Below are 24196 nucleotides of genomic sequence, written 5' to 3'. Positions count from 1 at the left end.
CTAGCTTGCACTTGTGATTGGTCCTTAATTATAAACATAGAAACATGAGCCAATCAAGGTGCATCCCATTGCATTCCACAGCAACTGATAACAATTGTTTACATTCTCTTTCTGGGGGCCCTCAGCTTCCCAGAAAATGCAGAAATCTGAAAGAAAGGATTTCTGTGAAAAAATGTCTGCGACAGGTACTAAACTTTTTTCCAAGGCTATTTTCTTCCTCATGATCAAACAAGTAGAACTTGCCCTCTATAGGCACGTGAGCTGGTAAAATGTATGCTCATGAGGAGACCTTGCATTTGTGTGTCATGATCCAGAACAAAGGAGCTGTTTTATCTCATACAACTACCTGAACTTGGGAGGAATTTTTCTGTGGTGGGAAGTTCTTTGTTCTGGAAAGAACTAGAAAGGAATGTTCATGAAAGAAACTAGAGAGGAATAAAGCCAAATCAAAACAGTTGTTTTCCAGCTGTGCTAGCAGTTCTTCCATCACTGCCCACCAGATAATGCAGGCTTCAGGCTATGACTTCATGAAGGCATTTATTAAATGCCCTGCTAATCAGCAACTCAGCAGTCCAGATTCCCATTGTATTGCTAATTGCCAGCCAGGCACCACAAGTAACCAACTCCCACAGAGCTCTTCTCACTAAGATGATGCAATGTCCAGGTTAAGCTCTACACATTTCTGCAGGTGTCCAAGGGCAATTTCTCCCAATATCTTCTGAATTGCAGGAGTCAGACACTGTGATGAAAATCAGTCTCTGGCAATAGCAATTATGGGGGAATTTAACCTCAGCATCCACTCACAGTGGTGTTTTCACCAGAACGCTTAGTCACAGACAGGGTGGTGAATACCTTGAGACAAAAAAGAAAGAAGATTCTCAGCACGGTTAAATTTACATTTTTTCCTGGAAGATTAAACTGGGCATGATGCTCAAAATCGGAGCCAATTCTTAAAGTAAGAAAATAATGAAAGTCCTACTTTTAAAATCCTTGTCATTAGACAGCACACACAAATTACTTCTGTTCTCTTCATTTAACTTATGTTCTTCCTTTTACAGTGGAAAAGAAAGAATTAAGGAAGTCACATGGCTTTATACCACTTCTCATCTTAATGCTCCCAAGTTTTTACAGTGGGAACAAGCTCAGCAATAATAGACTCCAGTACACCTAATGAATAAGTGTCTTTATGGCTCAAAGAAAACTTCTTTGCTGGGGAAAGTGAAGTTAACTCAAGACCTGGGCATTTGGAGAGAATTTTGCCTTCGTGCCTTTCTAGCCATTATAAAAACATGGAAGTGATTGTGGATAAAGACATTATGTCTGGTATCTGTGTCCTCTTGACAACAGTTATGGGAACACTGAGTAAAACTAGTTTGAAAAATACCAGTCTTTATTGCTTTTAAGTCACATTAAAAAAAATATTATTCCTAAATAATTATTGTAAAATTAACAGATCAGAATTTGGGAAGAAAAATTAATTCTACAAACATTTGCTTAATACTGGTACTTTACTATGCAAATAATTGCATTGTTTTGCATACATACAATATAGAAAGGAAAAACAGAAATCAAAACCACTGTTATCTAAATGTTCCAGAGTTGCAATAATTAGTTATCATCAGAGCTATCTCTCAGGAAGAATAAACTTAGCACAGAATATAGTACATACATGTTTCAGCTATACAAATAACATTGAAGTATCTAAAGATAATGGGGATCAGAAAGACTTATATTTCTTTAAGTGGTTTTGCTGCATTAGGACTGCTAGCAGGTCTTCAGAGGACAACATCAATAAATGATAAACCTCTTCCACTTTCTATAAGCACATAAAGCATTATCCACAAATCAGGAAGACAAATGCATGTCTAATGTATATGGCATAAGAACAGTGACTTATCTAAAACATAGTGCATGTTTTGAGAGAGGGGTTTGTAGACTTCATTTCTGATCCACAGCCTGACAACATATGGGAGTCTTCATTTATTGTTATTTCATTTCAAAAGACCAAGATTAAAAACCACAAAATTTATCTGCTTTCCTCCTGGCCAGACTGCAACCTCCAGGTGCGGGAGGGGATCACACTGCTCCCTAGTAAGCCAGCTGGAGTAATTTGAAAATTGTTTGAAACAAGTATTTTAGATAGAATTTGTTTTTTACTTAAGGGAAGACAAAACCTTAGATCCAATGGCTAGAAAGCCATCATTAGCTACCCGGAAGAATCACCCCAGCTTTCAGGACACAATTTCTCTTCATCACAGATGATCAATAGTAGCCCCCTGAATTTCAGGCAGCACAGTGCAGTTGAGGCTGAGATGTAATTCTCTGTAGGGCTGAGGTCCTACCAGTTCTGTGCTTGCAGTTATTTGCACTCAACCTTGCAAGAAATTCCATTCTGAGCTCCTGTTTTCTGCTGAAGAAAATGCTGCTTCAAGAAGAGAAGGAAAATCTGGCTCTAATTCATAGACAGTGAAAATGGGACCCTCAGTCTTAAAGTTTTCTTCAAGTGGAATAAAACCATGTTTCACAAGAGACTCAGCAATTAATTAGTACTAGTGACAGTGAAGATGTCAGCACTTGACCCTGTAACACTGGTCCTTCCTGTTCAAATAGACTTCATTTTCTTTAACTTTTACAGGGATGTAACAAAGATAACGGTGATATTATCCATCATTCTATTAATCCAATATGCTCATTTCTCACAAATCCCAGTTTTCAAGCATTTTTCTAATCAAAGAGTGCCCTCTTGCACTTTGATTTTTATTTACTGCTCAAGAGATTAAATTAAGTAAAAGCATAAAAAACCCTTTTGAAGACTGTCACTAAAAATGATCAGTGTTTCCTGGAGTTTTTAAATAGCATATTTTTCCTGAGCCAATTTCTTCCTCCCCCATTCAAACAAATCTGATTATCTGAAATTACCTCCCTGAATTATGTCTAATCATCACTCTATTCAGTTTCTGTTTTAGCAGCTCAGATGTCCAGAATAAATTATGACTCTCATCCTCTCTTCACACTGCATATGCTAATACCCCACTTCAGTTCACAGGTTTGAATGCTGCCCTCAGAGATCCCCCTCCACAGGCCCCCTGGGAAGACAAGGACCTGCTAGCCCTCTTCAAGGGCCTCCAAGAATACCATTAAATGGTACTACAAAGAACAGAATATATTGTGGATGCTTTGTAGAGGATTTAGATTGCTAGCAGTCCATTAATGAAGTCCTTATTGCGTTGCTTTTACTAAACCACCTAGAAAGTAGGAAAGAAGAGAGGTGGATGTCACTTCTGCAGAGGAGCATTCTGGTGCTCCCTTGTACTGCTTTACTTCTAACACAACCAGAGACTCTGTATGAAGACTTACACAGGTCATAAAAAAGCTTTCAGGGATCCTCAGCTAATATAAACTGGTCCTAATGCTACTAAAATCAATCTCTGATTTACATCTGGAAGGAGCTGTTCCACACCTGCTAGAGAAAATTGAGCTCTTCATTCAAGAGGAACAGCAAGATAAAAAGTAGAAATATTTGTGTGGCTTCCTTAATTGAAAGCCTACATGATAAAGAAGAGATCTTTAAGAGGAGGGAGTTTAATAGAGAAATTGTCATGTAACTGGTCCCCTTTCCCAGCACTAGTTTGTAAGCCTATTTTGGGTGCACTAATCTAGCTTTAGCAGAAATAGTATTTGAAGCCTTCATAATCTTGAGTAGGATAAAAATTCTATACGTCCCAGTAGAGAGAGAACTGGATTAAGGGAAGGCATAAACTTTTCACAAATGAACACAATTTTTAAAAAACAATTTAAAAAATCACAGACTAAGCCTAAGTGTTAGAATTTTAAATATAAAACCAGATAATTTCCTCTCCTTTCCTCCCCCCACCTTCCTGCAAATTTGGACCTCTTTAACAGAGCTCCGTTATTCAGATTTCTAACACCTTACCCCAGAATGCCATGAAAGCTGGGCTCTGAGGTGACTTTGTATACAAACCTCTGCACAGATAGGATGAATTCCTACAGTGCTGTCCAGCTGTTCTTTTGTCAACCCACATTTAATAGCAGCTGCAAACCCTTGGGTGACCTCTCCAGCATTTGGACCAAGGACATGGAAGCCAATGACTCTCTCCTAAACGTCAAAGACAATCAAATGCAAGCACAATCATGAATTCAGTTCTCTTTAGACAACGTGTAAAGCTTTCTTATTCAGAGTATATAATTTAATCAGCTCACAAAATGTATCACAAATTAATGTAACCACTAAAATATGAATTATAATTAGCACCAACAGATGTGTGGCCACGTAATTTAGTTCTCTCTCTCCAAAGATTCAACTAGGAACTCAGGAGATTTTATTCAGGTGAGTTATTCCACTCATGCCAACAGAACATTTGCCTAACTAAAGGTGAGCACCCTGCATTAAGGTTTCCAGTATGAGGGCCTGCGGTAGGTGGCTACAGGGTCTGTATCTGTTGAAGAATTTTCAGTTTGACAGCTGTTCACAGAAAAGGACCACAAGCTGAAGTTGTGGCCAACCAGACATGGCAAGAAGTCTATTCTAACTGAACTGTCAATGACTCTTGTGGCAGTGTTGGTTTTCAGTGGGAGATAATACACTTAAGAGACTGGCAAAAAACCCATCCAGTTACAAGGAAGGTACCATTCACACTCTTCCTCTCTATACTCCTGTTCAATTGCAGAACACATTACACTGCACATACACGCTCAGAAAACATCCAGCAGAACAAGCTGTACTGACTTGACCTGCGTTTCTTAATGAGAGAAACATGAAAATTTAGCACATCACTTGCTGTGAGCTTTAGTGGCCTTCAGGAAATTCATCAGTTTTTGGTGAGCATAGATATAGGTCAGTTGAGTATCAAAAGTTATCTGCTCTTCCTGCTAAATATCACATATATTGGGTATAGTGAATACTACTGAAAGGTTATTATTCTTTCAGTAAATCTAAGGACTGAGATTTACCACAGGGTTTATTTAAATAAGAAAAGCTCTAATCAGGTAACAAGTAAAATGGAATTATCTTAATTTTCCTTTAGAAATATTGACATATGTCAAAATAAAACCATAGCAATGAAACCAAGGCAATGAGAGATTTAAATAGTTACTGAACTATTATTTTTTTTCCAGGGTAACTTTCAACTCTACACCTAGATGTTTAAACACATTTCAAGTTTTCAAGACAAAGAATGAAAAGAAATTAACGAAACACTTTAAATCACCATTAAATCTTTGCATTTTCTTAATTAGAGCATTTCTGGATTAGAGCATGGCTAAAGGCTCTAAAATACCTTCCACACTACTGCAAACTCCTCCAGAAAGAGGAGATGGACAGGTGTGCAAATTTTACAAAATTTTGACAAGATGCTTAGAAAGACGGCAGAAAGAAAAATCTGTATCTAAGAAAGATGAATATAAGTTAAGTTAGTTTTGTTTTTTCTCATAGGACAGATACGCTACCATCTTAACAGGAATATATTTTAATAGAATATTACTCTTCATAATAATTTATAGTAATAATAATAACATCAACTACAGTTTATTGAACAGATCATGATCATTCTAAGATGGCCACACCAATTCTTCTAACCAATTACTAGTTTTGCTTTTGCTTCAGCGGGTACTGTACATTTCCATGGCCAGGAAATTTGATCCTAGTCCAAGGATAATCATGGTATTATCATCCTAAATGGGATTTGTGCAGGGAAGATACATTATCCTGTTAAAACAAGCTCAAGAATTTTATGAACACATGCAAATTTGGAGTGGTTACAAGTTGTGATAGTTTCTGAGAGACCTCAATTTCAGAGAGAAGAGTCTCCCAGTAGAGAATGTCCAAGTCTGGGGCAGAGAGAATAAACCAATAAAATTTCTAACCCTTTTTACCTACATTGATTTGCTCTCTTCTCAAAGTTAATCAACAGTCTTAAAGATCTCTACTTCTTATTTTATATATATGGAAGAAGTATCATATACAAATAACAATGGCAGAATTTTGTATTTTACTGGGAATTGGTTTTGTATACACAGAAATATGCATCACTATAAATATTTATTACACTTCAAAAGGTAGGCAAATTTAAATTCCTTTTCATTTGTTAAAAACAACCTATTTATAGCTCTTGTGTCATCAACAGTTTTATGATAAACATTTAGATATTGTTTTCCCAGGAAGGAAATAACTTATGTTAAGGATAACTTACATTATCTTGAGTATTGCAAATTATCTTTGCATAGCATTTGTTGTTATCTCTGGATGGTACAGTCCACTCCAGTGGCCAGAAATTACTATGGTACACCTAGAAATAAAACACAGGTTAAAAAAAGAGTCGTAAAATTTCCAAGGAGAGAACATGATCTTCCAAAAGCTGCCCGATTATCCTAAATAATGAGCTATGTACACAGCATTTAGAACATCTGAAATTATGATGATACTCTTTTCCCTCAATGAATGCCAAAGACAGAAGTCTCTATAAAGCAAGTACTAGTGACATCCAATAATTTAAAAATGAGAAGCCATAAGAATATTACACTTCCAGAATATTACACAGTTCACCGTGTTCTTATTAAATTACAAAATCACAAGTGACTCAATAATCTTATTGAGGCTTGCAAAAACCTTGCAAAAGCCAATAAGGTGACACAATAAAGAGGTCAGAATACATTAAGTGAGGACTTAGCCAGAGCACAAATGCTTCTGTGTGCATATTTTAAAAAATAAAATGCTTTCAAAATCAAAAGTGCATTTTCAAGAATAAACGGTCCAGTGTTTCACATATAACACCAAGAATTTCACTCAACAACAAAAATTTGCCTGGGTATATACAAACTTTGCAGGGAGAAAAGAGTCTAAGACTTTGCCCTGTGGTCAGGTTTACAGTATTTTTCACACTGCTATTTTGAGTTTTATTTACTTATTTTCCTCCACAGTTCAAATCGGAAAAAGTCAGCTAAGAGGGGACAAGTTCTCAACTTCACGCACTACCACTTACCTGCTTATTTCTGTAAATAATGCTCCTCAGGTGGTATTTGCAGGACATAAAAGTTCAGTTTATTGTGAGACTTCCTCCCCTCATGCTTTCTGTAATGTGGTCAGTATAGCATTTTGGAAGAACAGCCTCAGACACTAAGTGCTTGTATTTGTCTGATTTTACTCTTGACCAGCAATCCCAGGGAATGAAAAGGGATTACTCACATGAGTATAATTAAGCACATACGTCTTTTTACAGTCAAAGGAAACAGGAAAATGAGCTAACATTTGGCTTTATAAAGTAAAAATCACTATGGTAAGAAATTTGCCATGCTGTAGGTAGAACAGCTCCACTTTGCCATTAAAACCAGTGTATTGTTTCCAGCATATACCCAGTTTAAAATTATCCTGAAGTATTTTCAGACACATGCAAACCCTTTTTCTAATTTTTTTTAAACCAAACATTCCACCTTTAAGCCTCCTTTTGCCAAAAATAGAACATACCTGCAATTAGAGCTATTGGAATTGAAGATTATTTTTATAACATGTCTAGGAACAGCCAAGGAAGACAAAACATGTACCTAGTCACCTCCGTCCTTACATCAGAGCACAAAATGCTGTTTTAATTTACTCTTAATATTATTTTAAATTACAAATTGGAAAAATAAAACCCAGGTGAAATTAAGGCATTTACCTCAATGTTTTCCTCCCCAAATTTCTCCACTGCGGTCTCTTCAGAGTACCCACAGGCTCCATACTCCAAAGGAGTAAATACAGTAGTTGGAACATTCACATAGTCACACTGTATGGCATTCAAAATAAAATGAAAACCCACACAACATCAGTAATAAAATCAGCATACAGTAGTCTGAAATACAGCAAGAAAAGCTTGATTATTCACAATTCTGAAAGCTCTTTTTTCTTTTAATTGTCTTAAATTAAGGTACAGTTTTTTGTTTGTTCATTACAGAGGTGCTAATTAGAGCAAGAAAAAAAAAAGACAGCTTAAAGCCACTCAAACATTAGTAGGCATTGATTAAATGGAAAAGGAAATTCAGTGCCCTATTTAACAAATATACCAGATCACAGGCCAAACTGGACATAAAAGTTACCTGTTCAACCACTTCTAGGAAGCATACTATTTTTAGTTGGAGATGCTGCAAGGGCACCACTACCATTCAAAACTCATTTTTCATCAGCTGTGGCCTAGGTGATGCCAAAAAACCAATGACATGTAGTACAACCATCTGGGGGGACAGTGAAAACTTGTCACTTCTCCCAGTTTTGTATCATCTCCAAACTTCCTGAGCATTGTTCTCAGCATCCAGATCCATTAGCTGTTAAATCCATTAGCACTGGAACCAAGTCCAAGCCTGTGGCACACCACCAGGGACTGGCCTTCAGCTGGTCTTTGGAATGCTGAGCCTTTAAGCTTGTCTGTTCAGCCAGTTTTCAACCCACCTCACTGCCCACTTACCCAGCCTGCAATTCATCCCTTTGTCCATGACAATGTTATGGAGGCAGTGTCAAAAGCTTTCACGAGACTCAACATAAACAAACATACTCTGCTCTTCCCATATACACCAAATGAGTAATTCTGCTATAGCAGACTAGCAGGCCAGTCAGCTCTATTTCATGTCTAGCAATTTTATTTTCTACATATTTCAACTCTAATTAATTTCCTTTGTGACTGGGGATCAACTAAGGTGCTGACTACTGTTCTTGCCCCACCTATCCATAACACCTCATTATATTTCAATCACCTTCTCCAGATTTGTTACAAAGGTAGTATGAGCCACACTCCCATTTTTTTAAAGTAGTTACTCATTTCTTGGATTCACTGAATAAGAATCCTTCCTTTGGCAGCATGGCAATTTTTGTACCTTGACAGACTTATCTAGCATAAAATGTAAATTAAGACATATCCATAGCATTGCAGCAATAAAAAAATCTGGCTTCTGCTACAGTTTCTTAAACCTTGTCTGGCTATTTCAATGACATTATGTGCACTGATTCAGGGTTCTGTTACTGCCAATGTAAGACAAACAACTCGATCATGCTCTAAATCTGGCTGATAGTTGAACTTGCTATGAATACAGCAGGCTCTGAAAGGGATAAACCTTTATGGTCATGCCATATGGTTATGAAGGTAAGACAAGTACCCATATCAGTGTAACAGTTCTTTAAAGACACTCTCCTTTCCTTCTGGTTTAAACATAAGGTGTAAATGAGTACCCACATTACTCCCATTTGAAAAACCATAACCTGGCTGAAACCCAGAACTGCACTAGTACAAAACATGAACACTGAATCCATTAATTCAACTACTCAGGTATAAACATGTGCTGAGTTACTGGTACATGTCATCTTCCTTTGTGTCCACATTCAACTACAATTGGGACTGCATATTACACTGAAAACATACAGATGAGAAACGAAAAAAAATCATTAAAATAAGACTGAAAATTAAGATCACAAACTCCTATTCCACTCTATTTAGGGACCGTAGGTAGGTTCAGCAAACTGCCTTTGAATTGGTGTTAAAGCATTTAACAGGATGGGAAAGAATGATGACTTTTAAGGAAGGCAGTAGAATTGAAAACAAGTTAAATGATCTCTGTAATTTCATTATCATTGTACTTTGAGAGAAAACTAAACCCTCTTAATAGTAAAAAAAGATACTACTGCTTAATCCACAAGGTATTAATTTCATCCTACACAATTAGCCAAACACATCTGCAGTAATATCTTTGCCAGGGGAAAATTAAAATGATCATCAAAGCTAATCCTTAAAATTCTACTGGGTTTTCCACAAGCAAGCAGACTGGTTCCTTACCTTAGTGGTTGTCCCAGCATAAAGCCTCTGAACTACCAACCTTCCTGCCTGGATTGCCACCGGTGTGAGTTCCAGCTTGTCCTGCAGGATATCTCCAACAGCATAGATATACGGAACATTTGTCTGCTCCTCATCATTGACAGGAATTTTTCCTGTTCTGCAATTGGAATTAACAAGAAAAAGATCCAAGTCTTCTGCTGTGAAGGCTGGAGGTGTAAATAACCTTGCAGGCCCCTTAGCTTTAAGAGAAAGACTTGTATGTGAAGTATGAAGAATTCATATTCATAAACTTACAGTCTTGGGCAGGAATATAAAATAGGGCAAATTTGACCAAAACTACAGAAATTCACACACTGGACAAGGAGGTAGCTTCAGAAGCCGCAATTCATCTCCTGAATCACTGAGGTGAAGCATAAACCTCCTCCTGAAACACCTTCTACCACCAGCTGAACTGTGTACTGGCAACTTTCAGGAATGACAGGAAGAGACATTTTCCCACTCCTTTTGTAGGACAAAACAATTTTTCCACTACTGAAATTTCAGTCCAGTGGCTGAAGCTTTTTACAGAAACTTATTTTTCAGGCTTCTACACAGAAACAAGTCAAGCTGGTACATACCCTACCTAAGGAACAGACAGCAAGCTTTTTAGATGTAAGTGCACTGAGCTAATGGAAGTTTTTAATTATTAATATTTCCTACTTCATCAATAAATGAAATAGTGCAGTAATCACCCCAGGAAACACATGTAACAGGGAAACCTAATCAGACAGACACAGAAACACAGTTACTTGAGAAACCAGCAGCAATTCCCATATTAAAAATCCAACTTCCTCAATTTTGCACTCACTAAAAATTATACAGTTTATGCTAATATCTTTATAGTTCATTCTATTAAGCTAGTAATAGGTGTCCTGACATCAGAAAGATGTGTACTGTTCTACAAACCAACATGGATCTGCCAATTTTGAGTGGACCAAAATTTCCACTTATTTGGAATATCACATTGTGCCCCTTGACAACATCAGTTGCTGCATTCATATATAAATACTCTGCATTGGTCAGGGTCATGGTCCCTTGTTTTCACTTCAAAGGGAAGATCTCTGAGGACCCACATTCCTGCAAGATGTTTTAGTTACCAATATTGAAAACGTTACTGATAGCTCCACTCCCTGGTACAACAACCTCACTACATTTAACATCAAGTACTCTTCTATAGAAGACACAGATTGTATCCAAGGGTTGATTAAAGCCAAGAAGTAAAACCCTCCAAAACCTAAAACACATCAAGAATTTCATGTGAGAGTTTAAGGAATGCTACTTGAACCTTATCTTTCAAAATAACATATAGTAGCTTTTACATTAAAATTTGAACACAACTCACTGTTCTAAAAGCCTGTATGAATGAACAGATTTTTGTTCCAAGAGGTGATAAAAGCAAGAAGATGAGAAAAAGAGAGTATAAGGAACAACTGACAGATCCTAGAAAACCCTGTGGCTGGAATAAGCTAAGATGGACCTGTAAATCTAGAAAGAATGAAATAGACACTTTTTTTCTCCCAGGAATTAGAAACTGACATTTCAGCAACAAAAAAGCAAATGTAGCAGTACCATGGGAGAAAATGCAGCTATCTGCTACATGTTCTCCCATCCAAGTGTACAGAAACAAAAACCAAATTTTTCCTCAAAGATTTGGGTGTCTCTGCACTACTACCATTGTGGCAGCACATGACACAAACTCAGCAGTGAGTGGTACACAGACATCCGTCCTTACCTTTCATTGATATTCACTCCAACTTTGTCCAAACCAATTTTTCTTGTGCATGGATCTCGTCCAACTGCCAGCAGCATCTGCGAAACAGCAATGCACATGACTGATTTTTAGAAACCCAAAAGTGCATTTTCTTTGGCTATTATCTTCTATATATACACTAGAGATTAGTATCTAAAGCTTGGTCACAGTAAGGTGAATACATTTGTTATCCATTGTACATTCATAGAGTTTATGACAAGCCATGTTACCACCATGACCTAACAATACCAGGTTTTAATGCTAATATTAAAAACAGGCAAATAGCTTTCCCTTGAGGAATACTCCAAGAATATTCTAAACCAATCAGTTAGGGACAGATTCTTTATTTCCTTACAGTTTTACACCAAGATATTATCCCGAATCCTTACCAGAGCAAGTGACATCAAAATGCTCCATAAGGAAAGGGCTCTTTAAGAAAGAAACTCAGATGCTTAAGCAAATAAAAATATCATAAAATAATATTTTTTATCTGAAAATATAATTTACTTATATAGGCTCTCAGTCAAGCACTCTCAAAGAATATTATTTTTTTAATATTATTTGTTTGAACATTTGTCAAGGCTGAAATCCCATCCTATCAACTCTGCTAACTTAATAAATCGTGTTCCAACTTCTACTATCACAAGGAAAATTGCTACATGCTTTGTAGTCTTGGACAACTGCCTGGATAACTAACAATGCTTTTCATATGACAACTAAGAACTGTCCCGAAGGAATCCCAAGATCTCCTTCAAGTCTTACAGATGATCAAACACACCACATCTTTAGAGCTGAAGGTCTTATAATGCAGCACACACAGCTCTCAGCTCTATGAGGAGTGACAGCATTTCAATGACGATGTAGCAAAAAGAAACCAGAAGTTTCGTTAATAAAAGGATGGAATTGATTTCCTTCCTAATAAGCTTTCACTATTATGGACTAGAAAAACCCCAGTATTACAATCCTGTAAAACAGCTCTGCTGTCATTGTTAAACTTTCTCACAGTATTGGCTCCCAGATGCACTGTGTGTCCTTTATAGGGGATGACTGATGCACTGTACAGCTAAACAAGGTCACTGGCACACAGTATTTGCAGTCTGAAGTCCCAGGCTGGCAAAGGCCTGTCTTATGCATTCTGTGTGGTTCCAAATACTCTATTCACAATTTTTTTTTCTCCTTTCAGCATCAAGGCCGATGAAAATGAGTGGAGTGAGGTGTGATGGAAACAGTCAATCAAACATACAATACCATGCCTGCACGCTACAATTTTACTGTCTTAAGTGTGTAACGACGTTTCCTGACTGACTTGCCACAGGGCATTTGCTGTGTTTGTGAAGATTGTCAAGAACAGGTCTTGAGATGACATGTCATGCATTTGTTTAACTCCTGTACTGACCATTGTTTTGTGCTAACAACAAAACATGCCCTAATCACTATGAAAGCTATTATAAATCATTACTTATAATTTATTACAAATATCTCACAGGGAAAAAATCCTGCAACTGATTCCACAGGACCAAGCTCATCTACACCCCTAAGCTAAGAAATAGGTTTCAAAAGCATGCAAACTGATTTGCCAAGGCAAAATAACCATTGATTTGGGGACTTTTATTTCCAGATTAATTACCTGCTGAGTGTGTGCAATTAGCATATTGTAATGACTAAAATAATTTTTAAAAATCTAATGTGTGGATAAAAACACCCCACAAAATATCAACATTTAATGGAAGACTATTTCACATGCTTCATGCATACAGACAGGACTCACAGTATTGTATTCCACTTCAATTATTTGATTCCCTGTTGTGGATTTGGCTGTAACTTTCAGTATTCCAGGAGTTCCTTCCTCAACCCGCTCAACCTACAACAATTTGGGGATTGGATAGGGTAAAAAAAAAAGTTTCATATAAAAATATACCAATCTATGTTTTCCCACCAAATATCATTGAGAGAGTTTTAACCATGATCTAAAATAAGGCACTCTAAAAATTCTTTACATTTCTACTTGCATATTTTAATGTGGTTTTTTATGTCCCTACATTTATTTTTATGACCAAGAAAACAAAATGTCATTTCTGTTTTTAAAAGTGGTCTCATGGTTAAGTTCTTGTCCAAGTCCATCACATGACCTGGGGACATATGCCCTCATTCCTGTGGGGACAGAGGACACAAGTAGGAAGGAAACACCATCAGACATTTTCTCTAAGTGCTGGCATCATTCCCTCCACCCATGGGAAGCTACTGTCATAGAAAAGCCTCATCAGTACATACAACAGACATGTAAGTGTGCAACACTTAACATAATTCTGGGAAATTTTAGTGTTCATCCTACAGATGAAAAGGTACTTTTCAACAACACCCTTGTTCCTACTTCATGTTCAATATTTAGAGGCAGAAAGAGCAAAGTTTCTGATAAAGATTTTATTTCTGTCCATTATTTATATTTAGAAAAGCCAACTGTGCCATCCTACCAACCTTAAAGGATCACTGTGCTAAACTGCTCCTATTCAAAGGCAACGTTATTTATAATAATTCAACTTCTACCTTCAAAAGTCCCAACAAAGGGTTTTAATAAGCACAACATGCATAACTTCAAACACAATGTCTGAAAGAGATGAGAAAACCTGCTAAAAACCTACCAAGCAACTTAAGCTGAAGGATATTCTCAATCAGAAACAGGGCCAAATATTTTATTCCCATTGAAATCAAAGACATATAATGACAGGACAGGGCAAAATACACAGAAGTGCTTTTTGTGATGGTGGTGATGAACTGCTTATCACAGGATGCGTCTGGAGGAGCCTGTTTGCCATTTAGTTGAAATTATCTGCTTCTAAACACAGCTTCCCTCTTTCTCATTTCCCATTAGGGCTTACAAAAGGCCATGTCTGCAACAAAACCTAGATAATCATCCCTACTTTTCATACAGCATGGGATTTATGCAACAAAAACTTGCATAAAAACTAAGTTCCTGGAAAGATCCATTTTGTCTTCTTACAGCAACTCTCATTCTGTGAGAGATGCTCAGACTCACAGTACCAACTGGCAAGAGCATTTTTAAAGCTGCTATTGATACTGCTAAGAATGGAAATGAACAGTCTTCACTGAATTTTAAACCCCAAAGTGTTAAAATCAGCAGCACACTGGTTTAACACCAAATTGAAATTGCTTAACACATGATTTGCTATGTCAAAATAAGTAAGGACTATGGTGAAAAAAACATAAAAAAAATACTGTTAGCACCCTCTTAAGTCTTTGATAGGTCAATTTTCCATTGGAAAATTAGAAAAGCTCCAGAACTCCTAATTTGGTTTAAATTTAACCTGAATTTACCTACACACGTACCTATAAATATATGTAAGTAGCTGCATGAGTACTCTTACTGAACTCAACAAAAATTGAGCAAGTATTTAAGGACTCTGCCAAGTAAATTATACAGATGATACTTCTAAAGACCATTTACTTTTCTGGATAGTCGACTAATCCTCAGCATATAAACAGAATTTGCTGGCTGAAAATTTGAAAATTGGCAATGAAAAATTGAATTGTTTTTGATGCACTGGGCCCTGATCTTCGAGGAAATTATGTATCTGCTTAATTATGGGCCTGCAAGAAGAACCAGGATAAGCAGGTGTAACATTTTCTGTGTAACATAAACTAACCTAACTAATTCTGATAAAAACAGTGAATTTCATAATCTCATAAAATTTTCATATTAAGATTAATTAGTTCAATTAATTAAGTTTCATGGAGTTGGTTTAAAACAAAAATTAACCCATTCTATGTCACAGCAGATACTGTAATGAAAGTTCAACTTTTGTATTAACTGAAATAATTTACATCTTAAAACACTATGATGGGTACATCCCAATCAATTGTAGTCACTTTGAGCCTACCTTGATTGGCACAAACTCCCTAATGAAGTTGACTCCATGTTCTTTCATATATTCACCAATTCTGTTTGCCATGTCCTGGTCAAATCCTCTTAAGAGAATGGATCTCACCATTACAGTGACATCTAATCCAAGGCCTGCAAGAAATCCTGCACACTCTAAGGCAACATAGGAAGCTCCAACCACCAGGGTTCTCCCTGGACAGTAAGGCAGAGAGAAAAGGTCATCACTGGAAAAAAAAAAAAAAGAGGAATAAGGAAATTAGAGGCAGTCAGAAAAATGTAGTGTGCTTTATATTTATATAATTTTTTTCTGTAAGAATAGAACTTTATTCCTTTCCCTGTTCACAAAAAACACCCTGCCTAATTTTTTGGGAGTTCATCTGGAATACAAAACCAGTGTATGACAGATGAAAAAGCTATATTTAGGAGTACACATACAAAAAAAAGGAGTATGAAAATTCTGAATCACCACAAAAATGTGGAGAGTTTTTTTTAACAGAAATTTAGGACAAATTGTTGAAAAAGGTAGGTGTTTATTTCCCCTCTAAATCTTGCTTTAAATATTTTGCAGCAAATTTAACTCCCGAGAACTAAAAGTGGAAGGGGTTCAGCTTTAAGATAAAATACCATCATCACTTTGAAGACTTATCATTTTGCTGAAGCATTAGACACAGTGCCAGATATATACACAACAATAGTAACAGGCAAAGATAGAAGTATGAAATTATGGAAAACATGCTCCTTTGTCTGCTTATCATTTCTTTCATGCTTTCTAACATGCTTCATCAAGCTACATCAGTTCTACCACACTTTGGACCTAGGCTATAAAACTAGGGCTTCTCGACAGAGCCAGGACTCATGGAGGCACCACATTTACACACTTAGTGTCTGACAGTACAATTCTGTGGATATTTCACTCTAAAATAAGTGTCCCTTTCTCAGCGTGATGTAATAAAATGTGATTATGCAATTAAAGGCTGTGGCATAGCTCCTATACCCCAAGGAACTCAATGAAGATTACACAGATAGCCTCAATCTGATAGTCTAACTCTGGGATTTCTCAGTCCTCCATCTTGAAGCTACTTTAAAGCACCACTTTACAGCTGTATTATCTGTCATCTTTAATTTCATTACCACTTATTAAAAGGGAAGCACACCACTTGGTGTTTTGGTTTCAGAGGAATTGTGCCACTTATTTATTTCACTGGTATAGGTTTGCCAGCCTGTAATTCCAACCTCTGTTACTACAGCAAATAACTTAAAAGATACTCTGATATGAAAACACATTTAATCTTCATATAACATTTTTGCTTGGCATTAGCAATTAACCAGACACTCAAAACCAGTTTTTTCCAAAACTGAATTATCTTCACTGAGTAGCTGGGAAAAAAATTGTGCTGAATTTCAAGACTGCCCTAATGCATGAGGACAGATTCCTACCAACTTCATAACATCAGCACCTATGCTATTCCCACTTTCCCTAATATCTAAGTACAGAGTTTTCTTTCAAGTAGACTGTGCTTCTCAGTATGGGGAAATATTTACACACAAGGAATGACTTTGTATTCCTCCCTGTTTTTACCTGGTAATGCAATATTCTTTGTCTCCAGGTATACCCAGGTAGCGTGGTCGTTCACCAGTGGCAATGATAAATGTCTCAGCTGTGTACAGCTTCTCAACTCCCTTTTTATTCGTTGCCTGCATATAAAGTATTTGTGCAAAGTGAGCGTTTTACAATCCCACCACAGGAAAAATTATTCTATTTGAGAAGTATCTCTATTCAGACAGCACTACAGGAAGACACAGCAAAGAATGATTATGATGTACCTTAATTGTGTGTGGCCCGACAAATTCTCCATATGCATTCTCATATGTGACCTTCTTGTCTCTCAGGGCAACCCGATAGCCCCAGTTCAGTGAACCAATGTAATTCTGAACAGATTCTGTCATGATCATCCAGTTGTGTTTGACTGTCAGCAACAAAAGAGGAAGGTTCACCTTTTAGTCTGAGTTTTTCTTTTTCCACAACAAAATTGCTATTCTCAAAGAGATTATTTTCATGACCCAGTCTTCCTGGGTTTGTCTTACTTCTGTTTTATTTCAGGGTAAAGCTACTGAAATTCAAAGAATTATATTCAAAGATAACATGAGAGGTCACAGTGCAATAGGTATGACTTAAAACATTGAAAATTAAGACTTACTGAATTATTGACAGTTTTATATTGACAAATATATATTTACAGCTGTAAGAGGTGACATTGCTCAACAAATGAAGACAATGCATGTCTGAGAGGTGCCTCTGCATGCTTCCAAAAACAGGACTGCAGCCTAAATAAATCATAATCCCATAACCATGCACATCAGAGATAATAAAAAGTAAAATCCATCTTCTTACACAGTAGTGATAGACACTTAGGGAAAGGAAATCCTTGCTTGTAACTATAAGAAGTTTATGTCAGTCAACATTCTGGTGTATTCCCTTAGATGTTTTGGAAGAGCACCTTACTGTTTTTTTTCATACAACAGTCTCATCAATTACTAACATGATCAGGAGCTATTAACAAACATAGAAAACATGGAAGCAATAAGCCCCATGGCTTTAGACTTGAAAAGCACTTCAATTTATGTGTAAGCTCTCCAAAGTTACCTCACATTGTTAAAGCCAACATATGCTGCAGTGCAACGTGCTCCTGATTATGAAGCACCTCAGGATTTTCAGTGCAAATGACAAAACTGGAAAAAGTGTCCTTCTTTACCTTCTTCTGTAAACTGCCACCCAAATTTGCGTGAATCTTGCAAGGCTTGTCCCAGTAAAGCTGCCTGGTGCATCAATTTTTTAGGTATACAGCCCACATTTACACATGTTCCTCCAAGACCTGAAAGAAAGGAACAGAATGTGGTTTTCACATCAGTGTAGTAGATTTCAAACATGAAAATAAGAGTCTCTGAGCAAAGCTCCTTTATAACAGGATTGCAATGAAGAGAAATTTACCCCACGAGCTTCCCTGAGGTGTAGGCATGACAAAGTCCAGCACCATCACTTTCTTTTCATATTTGGCAGCCTCCTGCAAAACAAATTAAATAAGACACATTGCTAAATATGAGAAGTTAAACTTGAAGCAGACAATAACATCATGCATTGCTGAAAAGCTTTGTGACTTTTAATTAAGTAACAGTGAATGATTTGCAAGGGAGCAGACAGTCATTAATCTTCTGAATTCACCTGTGCATTCAGTAGGAAAAAGAAGCTGAAAGGCAAAAAAAGGCATTCATCCTACTACAAAACAACATGGCACCAGCTGATACGCAGGAGATTCTGTGAGTCCAACCTCCTCTTCACTCCTCCTTCTTGTCACTTTGTTCAGACTATTTCCCAACATACCCATTTACTTTTAACCTACTTAACAGATTCCTAATTAATCCAGTTTTCCCTTCAAAGATGGTTTCTCCAGCATTTGTTTGAAAACACATCATAAAATGACACAACCAGTCATATGGCCAAGCATGACAGCCTTAATGACTCTATGATCCTATATTCCCCCTAAGTTTCACTAGCAAATCTACAATTAATGCCTGTAAATGATACTGAGAACTATCCCATAAGATGAAGCAAAATAATTTTGCTACTTGCAGTAGTCACAACTATGCTGGCATCATATGATAAATTCTTAGACATGTGAGCAGTAACAACTACATGAGCAGGCCTTGGGTTTGGTTTAGGAGGAGCTGGACAGCTTTCAGCATTCTGTTACCGGTAATACTTGTTAATCCAAAATTTGACAATCAGAATTTCAATTTTAAATGAATCTTACTTATTTGCAAAATGCAAATCACACTACAAATAACACAGGCTGTAGACACTTTCAGAAAATATTGCTGTACTGGATTTCCACTTTCAATGAAGATCTAGTCTGGCCAAGAAGCTAATTCCTATCCATTAGCAGCACCTCTGAGAAAGTTCCTCAGAAAGGCACTTAGGGACTGAGACGCGTCATTAAATCTCCTTTATGACGACAACTCTTAAGCACTGCTCCAAAGAGCCTTAAGCAGGGTTAGCTAAGCAGAATGCATGGATTCCCAAGCTTCCCTTTAACTACATGCTCACATAACACAACACAGCATTGCATCGCCACCTTGGTGGAGATCATACACAGATATAACCATTTCTGAGTGGGCTGAGTGATCTGCCCACAGCCACAAACCTGCCCTGTAGGCTCTCAAACCTTTCAGGGCTCAGTGCAGTGCTGTGGGAATGCAGCAAGGCTGCTTAGGGAGCTATTCTGTGTGAGCTGAGAGGAGGGGCCTTGCACCATTCTGAGTCTGTAGCTGAGTTGTACCAAGTCAGCCTGACAGTGTTTGCATTCCCTGTGGAGAATGGCCTCCAAAGGAACAAGATCTGGGCACAATGTAGAGAGGGAGATGTGCACACAAAGGTGCAGGTTTCAGAGTGAAAACACACATCTAATCAGTCTGGGTAAACTGCTGCAAACCTGAGTGCAGGTATCTGGAACTTTGTATGAGAGCTGTGTAGCTGGGTTTTTTCTGTTTTGGTTTGGTTATTTTAAAGCACTGTCAGTGAATTATTTTTTTAAAAATTGAACAATCTAAGTAAAAGTCAGAAGTATATGTGTGTAAAACAGTTTCACTTCAACTTTATTAAACTGATTAGAAATACATACATTACTACTGATAGGGATGTTGACTTTATTGATCTACCATCTTCTGTTCTACTAAACAATCAGCTGAGAACACTGAGAATCAATATACTTCACATACTGAGTTGAAGGAATTAGGCAATTTATTTTCCTACTGCACACTTTTTCTATTCTACAACTGAAAAATGATGCAATAAACATCACTGTGTCAGTTAGTCTTCTTATAGAAAATTCAACTGCTGGCTTCTTATTACTGCAAACTATTTTGCAATACTGCAAACTCTATTTTACTCTTGTTAATCTCTCCTGACCCAGAACATCTCCATCCTCTGAAAATCAGGACTTGGTTCTCTTTGTGGTTCTTAGAACTTTCATAGATCTTTCCTTCAGTCCTCAATCCTACACCATGACAACAGCGCCCCTATCACAGGAAAGCAGTAAACTATGAAAATAGATGGATCTACAATCCATCACTCAGCCCTGCATATTTCCATTATAACAGAAGTACTTATAAGGGACCAGGGTTCACTGTGAATTCAACACTATTCTGAAATATTTTCTCCTTATTTTCTTTCACTGTGCATGACCTCCTCCACTTCTCAAGAACAAAAGAAATGCTCCCAAATGGAGGAATAATCCAGCTCCAGGTCTTGAACAACAAAGTAATTTTATTCACAGGGATGCTCAATTCACTTCTAAATAGCTAATCCTACCATAGACGGAAGAAACACCATGTGCCTGACTACTGATGTAAAGGAGAGTTGCTAACTTACACTAAATTTCTTCAAGTTTAGAATATTTGGGATTATGACAGCTCTAACAGCTGGTGTATTTTGTACCAGCTTTTAAAAATTTTATTTAATTCTAGATATGCTTCTAATAGCAATTTCCTAACAAAACTCCATAATTCATCTGGCTACAGGAAGGAAACACCAGACCCTGGAAAGGAAGGGTGAGACCATAGCTCAAGTATAGGCAAAATCTCAATTTATGCTACTATGTAAGCTCAAAAATTACAGAATCTCTCCCATTGCCAAGAATTAAAACAAGATACACAACTGTGTCTGAAAAGATACTACTTCTATACAAAAGTAGATACCTCCTTATGGTAATTTTGAATAGAACCTTTTCATTGTTGAGTTGAGTTTAAATTCAACTACTAAAACTATTAAGATATTTACTTGCTGTTTTCCAGCAGCATCATCTCCCATAAATGGGGACCAAGTTTAATTCTAGTAAGGAGTTTTAGGGAATATTAAGGAGTATACCATGTTTTCCATCTTCAGAACATAAAGAAAAGAATATTGAATAATTGGAACAAACCAAAATGGTGAAAAAGTGAAATAGTGAAAGAAATTTCACCGATCAAACAAAAATGTTATGCCCCTACAGTGTTAAAGATACCAAAGCCAAGACACTGGGGATGTCACCCATCTACTTACTAGGAAAGTATAAATGTGTATTTTCCTCCTCATACCTTGGCAGCTGCCAGACCTCCTGAGCCTCCACCGATGACAATGAGATCATAGTCATAGGAATCTGGCACCGGCATAAACCCATTCACTTCCATTGTCTTCTGAGGATTTTCTTCTTCCTTATGTGCCTGAACAGAAAAAACAAAAAGTATTAGGGAATATTGAAACATTACCTACAGTAGTCATAAATTAGTATTTTCAGTTGCAAATATTGTGATAAGAGAACATAATTGCATCAGAATTTTCTGAGCTCTGCTTTTAATTAGCTTTCAAATTCATCTTTCTAATCCATCTATGAATAGCTCTATACCTGTCAGATACTGAACTATATATTTTCTTGTTCATTGGAGCACTTGGGCTTCCTTGCAGAACTTAGTTTCCCACAACAATGCAACCCTAGAGCCTCCTCATACTGTATACCACGATACATAAGTGCTGACACAAGCATTCGATTAATTTATTTTATTCTTTTCATCTGCCCTGGACTTCCCTAATTAGTGTTTTTCTCCTCCTCATGCGTATGTTTGTAGGAAAATACAAAAATCCTGTGCAGCACTGTACTAATCCTCAATAATTACCAGCCTTACTAACTGAATGAACAGAACTGAATGAAGAAAACCATGTCTGAAATCTGTATTTTTGTAATATGCCAGTGTTTATCATCTCTTTGGTTTAGCACAACTTTTGCATTAAATGGATTAAGTGTGACCACTATGGTTTCACAAAAGACTTATTTTTTTAATCACAGAAATCACTACCACAGAAAAACTACCCATTAGTCCTAAAATGCATTTTGGCAGTTTATGCCACAAACAAGGCACTCTCTTCATATACACTTTCTAAAATGAGCCTTTATACTTCATTTGTGAAACTCCAATTTATTAGGGCTTCAGACCTTCAAGCCTTTGGAGTTCTGGCAAAATTCTCAATGCCTCTCAAATTGCAGGACAAGACCTGGAGTGAGTAAAAATCAGATTCCTTAGCTGATGTAAATCAGTGAGCATCAACTAAAGTAATGAAAAAACTTTTAAGACCCAACACATCAACTAAGAAACCCATACTTTGCCACTTTACAAATATGTGTTTATGTCTGTCTAGCTTGGTAGGACTTGATTCGGTACTACTGGAATAGCTGTGGCAAATCAAAGGAAAGAGGAGAGCCCAAAAAGTTTCCCTTGTCTTTTCATCCTGATTTTGTTTTGCATTAAACAGCCCATTCTACTGTTGCCTCCTCAGAGGTTATTCCCTCTCCATCACCCTCCTCTGAGGTTTGATTAGTCCCTCTCTATAACTTGGTCTGCTCTACTGACTGCTGCCAGTGCAGCCATCCCACTGACAAAAATCCCCTCCTGCTTAGATGAATTACACAGCAATGCCAGGAGAAATTCAGGCTGCATATCTGTCTGCACAAAGTTAGATTGTAGTAGTATTTCATAACCCCAGGCAGCATGTTAACAGTAGACAGAAAACCTAGAAAACACCTGAGACCACTGTGAAGACATCCAAAAATACCTCATTCTCCTTCCTCTTTTCCTCCTGCTCCACCACCCCTGCCACTGAACCTGCTTTGCGCTTGATTCCCTTTTTTCTATTTCGCTAACACTGCCATTAGCCAGGATCAAACTTCCTACCACAATAAGAGCAGAGGGGCATGTATTGTACTGTGATATGCAGCTTCACTTCATTTGTATTTAGAGATATAAAATCAGAGAAAGGGTGCCTTTTCAAAGCACACCTTGCTAGCTTAGTGGAAACAGGACAGTGTGCCATATAAGGGGAGACTAACTCCCCCACAGTCATCAGACCCAGCTACCAAAAATGGTATCTTGATGATGAACAGAAGGAAACCACACCAACTACTCATTTGCTTAGACTACTTTTATCATGCTACTTTTTTTTTCTCCTTTTAAAAATGCTTTGTTTTCACATCGATTGTGAAACTTCAGCTTTTATTTCCTACTGTTTGGTTCATTTCTCATTAATTCTTCATAATAGCTCTTCATGAAAATATATTAAAAGCTTAGATTAGACAAAGTAGATTACAAGCTTCCTCTCTTCCTCCCAAACCCTGCTTCAAAGCAGCCAGGCTCTTGACAAGCTCCACATCCCATTTACTGGGGGAAATTCTTCATGCCATGATCCTATCCTGAGAACAGATCATCTCTACTGAAGAGTAGAGATGAACTCTCTACTCTCTCACCCATGAACTACAGATTGTACAATAAATTCTATGCACTGATTATTTTTCAATGTCAAAAATTACAGACTTTGAAAGGTACCTCCCCCTACCTTTAAAGTTCTCTCATGATCTCCTGTTTGCTTCTCCTGTGCCGAAACAACGGGCTGGGAAGTTTCTGCTGCTGCTTCGTGCTGCCCTTCTTGCAGCTTCAGGGCTCCCCCTGTGAAATCAAGGATAAAATAACGTAGTGTCTGGAGAGATGTCTTTTATGAGTGTTGTGCTCCTCGAGAGAAATTATCTGGGGGTGTGGCCTGGCAGCTTCATCACTTCCTCATCTGTGGCATGTCTGTCCCAGGGGAGAGTTTCCTAAGGTGACTCATGACTCATTTGC

At 37.3% G+C, this 24196-nt stretch overlaps 1 protein-coding gene across 1 annotated transcript; it reads right to left on the bottom strand.

Moving 5' to 3' along the window:
• Window positions 1-623: 623 nt before the first annotated feature.
• On the bottom strand, window positions 624-23970 carry TXNRD1 (thioredoxin reductase 1). Its single transcript, XM_058805073.1, has 14 exons — window positions 23916-23970; window positions 21629-21754; window positions 18489-18561; window positions 18253-18372; window positions 17324-17466; window positions 17079-17194; window positions 15498-15723; window positions 13370-13462; window positions 11584-11660; window positions 9813-9969; window positions 7671-7778; window positions 6210-6305; window positions 3983-4117; window positions 624-852 (listed from the first exon to the last, which is right to left on the bottom strand). The coding sequence occupies exons 2-14, from the start codon at window positions 21719-21721 to the stop codon at window positions 790-792; spliced, it is 1500 nt and encodes a 499-aa protein (XP_058661056.1). The 5' UTR covers window positions 21722-21754; window positions 23916-23970; the 3' UTR covers window positions 624-789.
• Between the last annotated feature and the right edge of the window lie 226 nt (window positions 23971-24196).

This window comes from Ammospiza caudacuta, chromosome 5 (assembly GCF_027887145.1).
Source record: "Ammospiza caudacuta isolate bAmmCau1 chromosome 5, bAmmCau1.pri, whole genome shotgun sequence".
Lineage (NCBI taxonomy): Eukaryota > Metazoa > Chordata > Aves > Passeriformes > Passerellidae > Ammospiza > Ammospiza caudacuta.
This window is presented reverse-complemented; position numbering and strand designations above follow the sequence as displayed.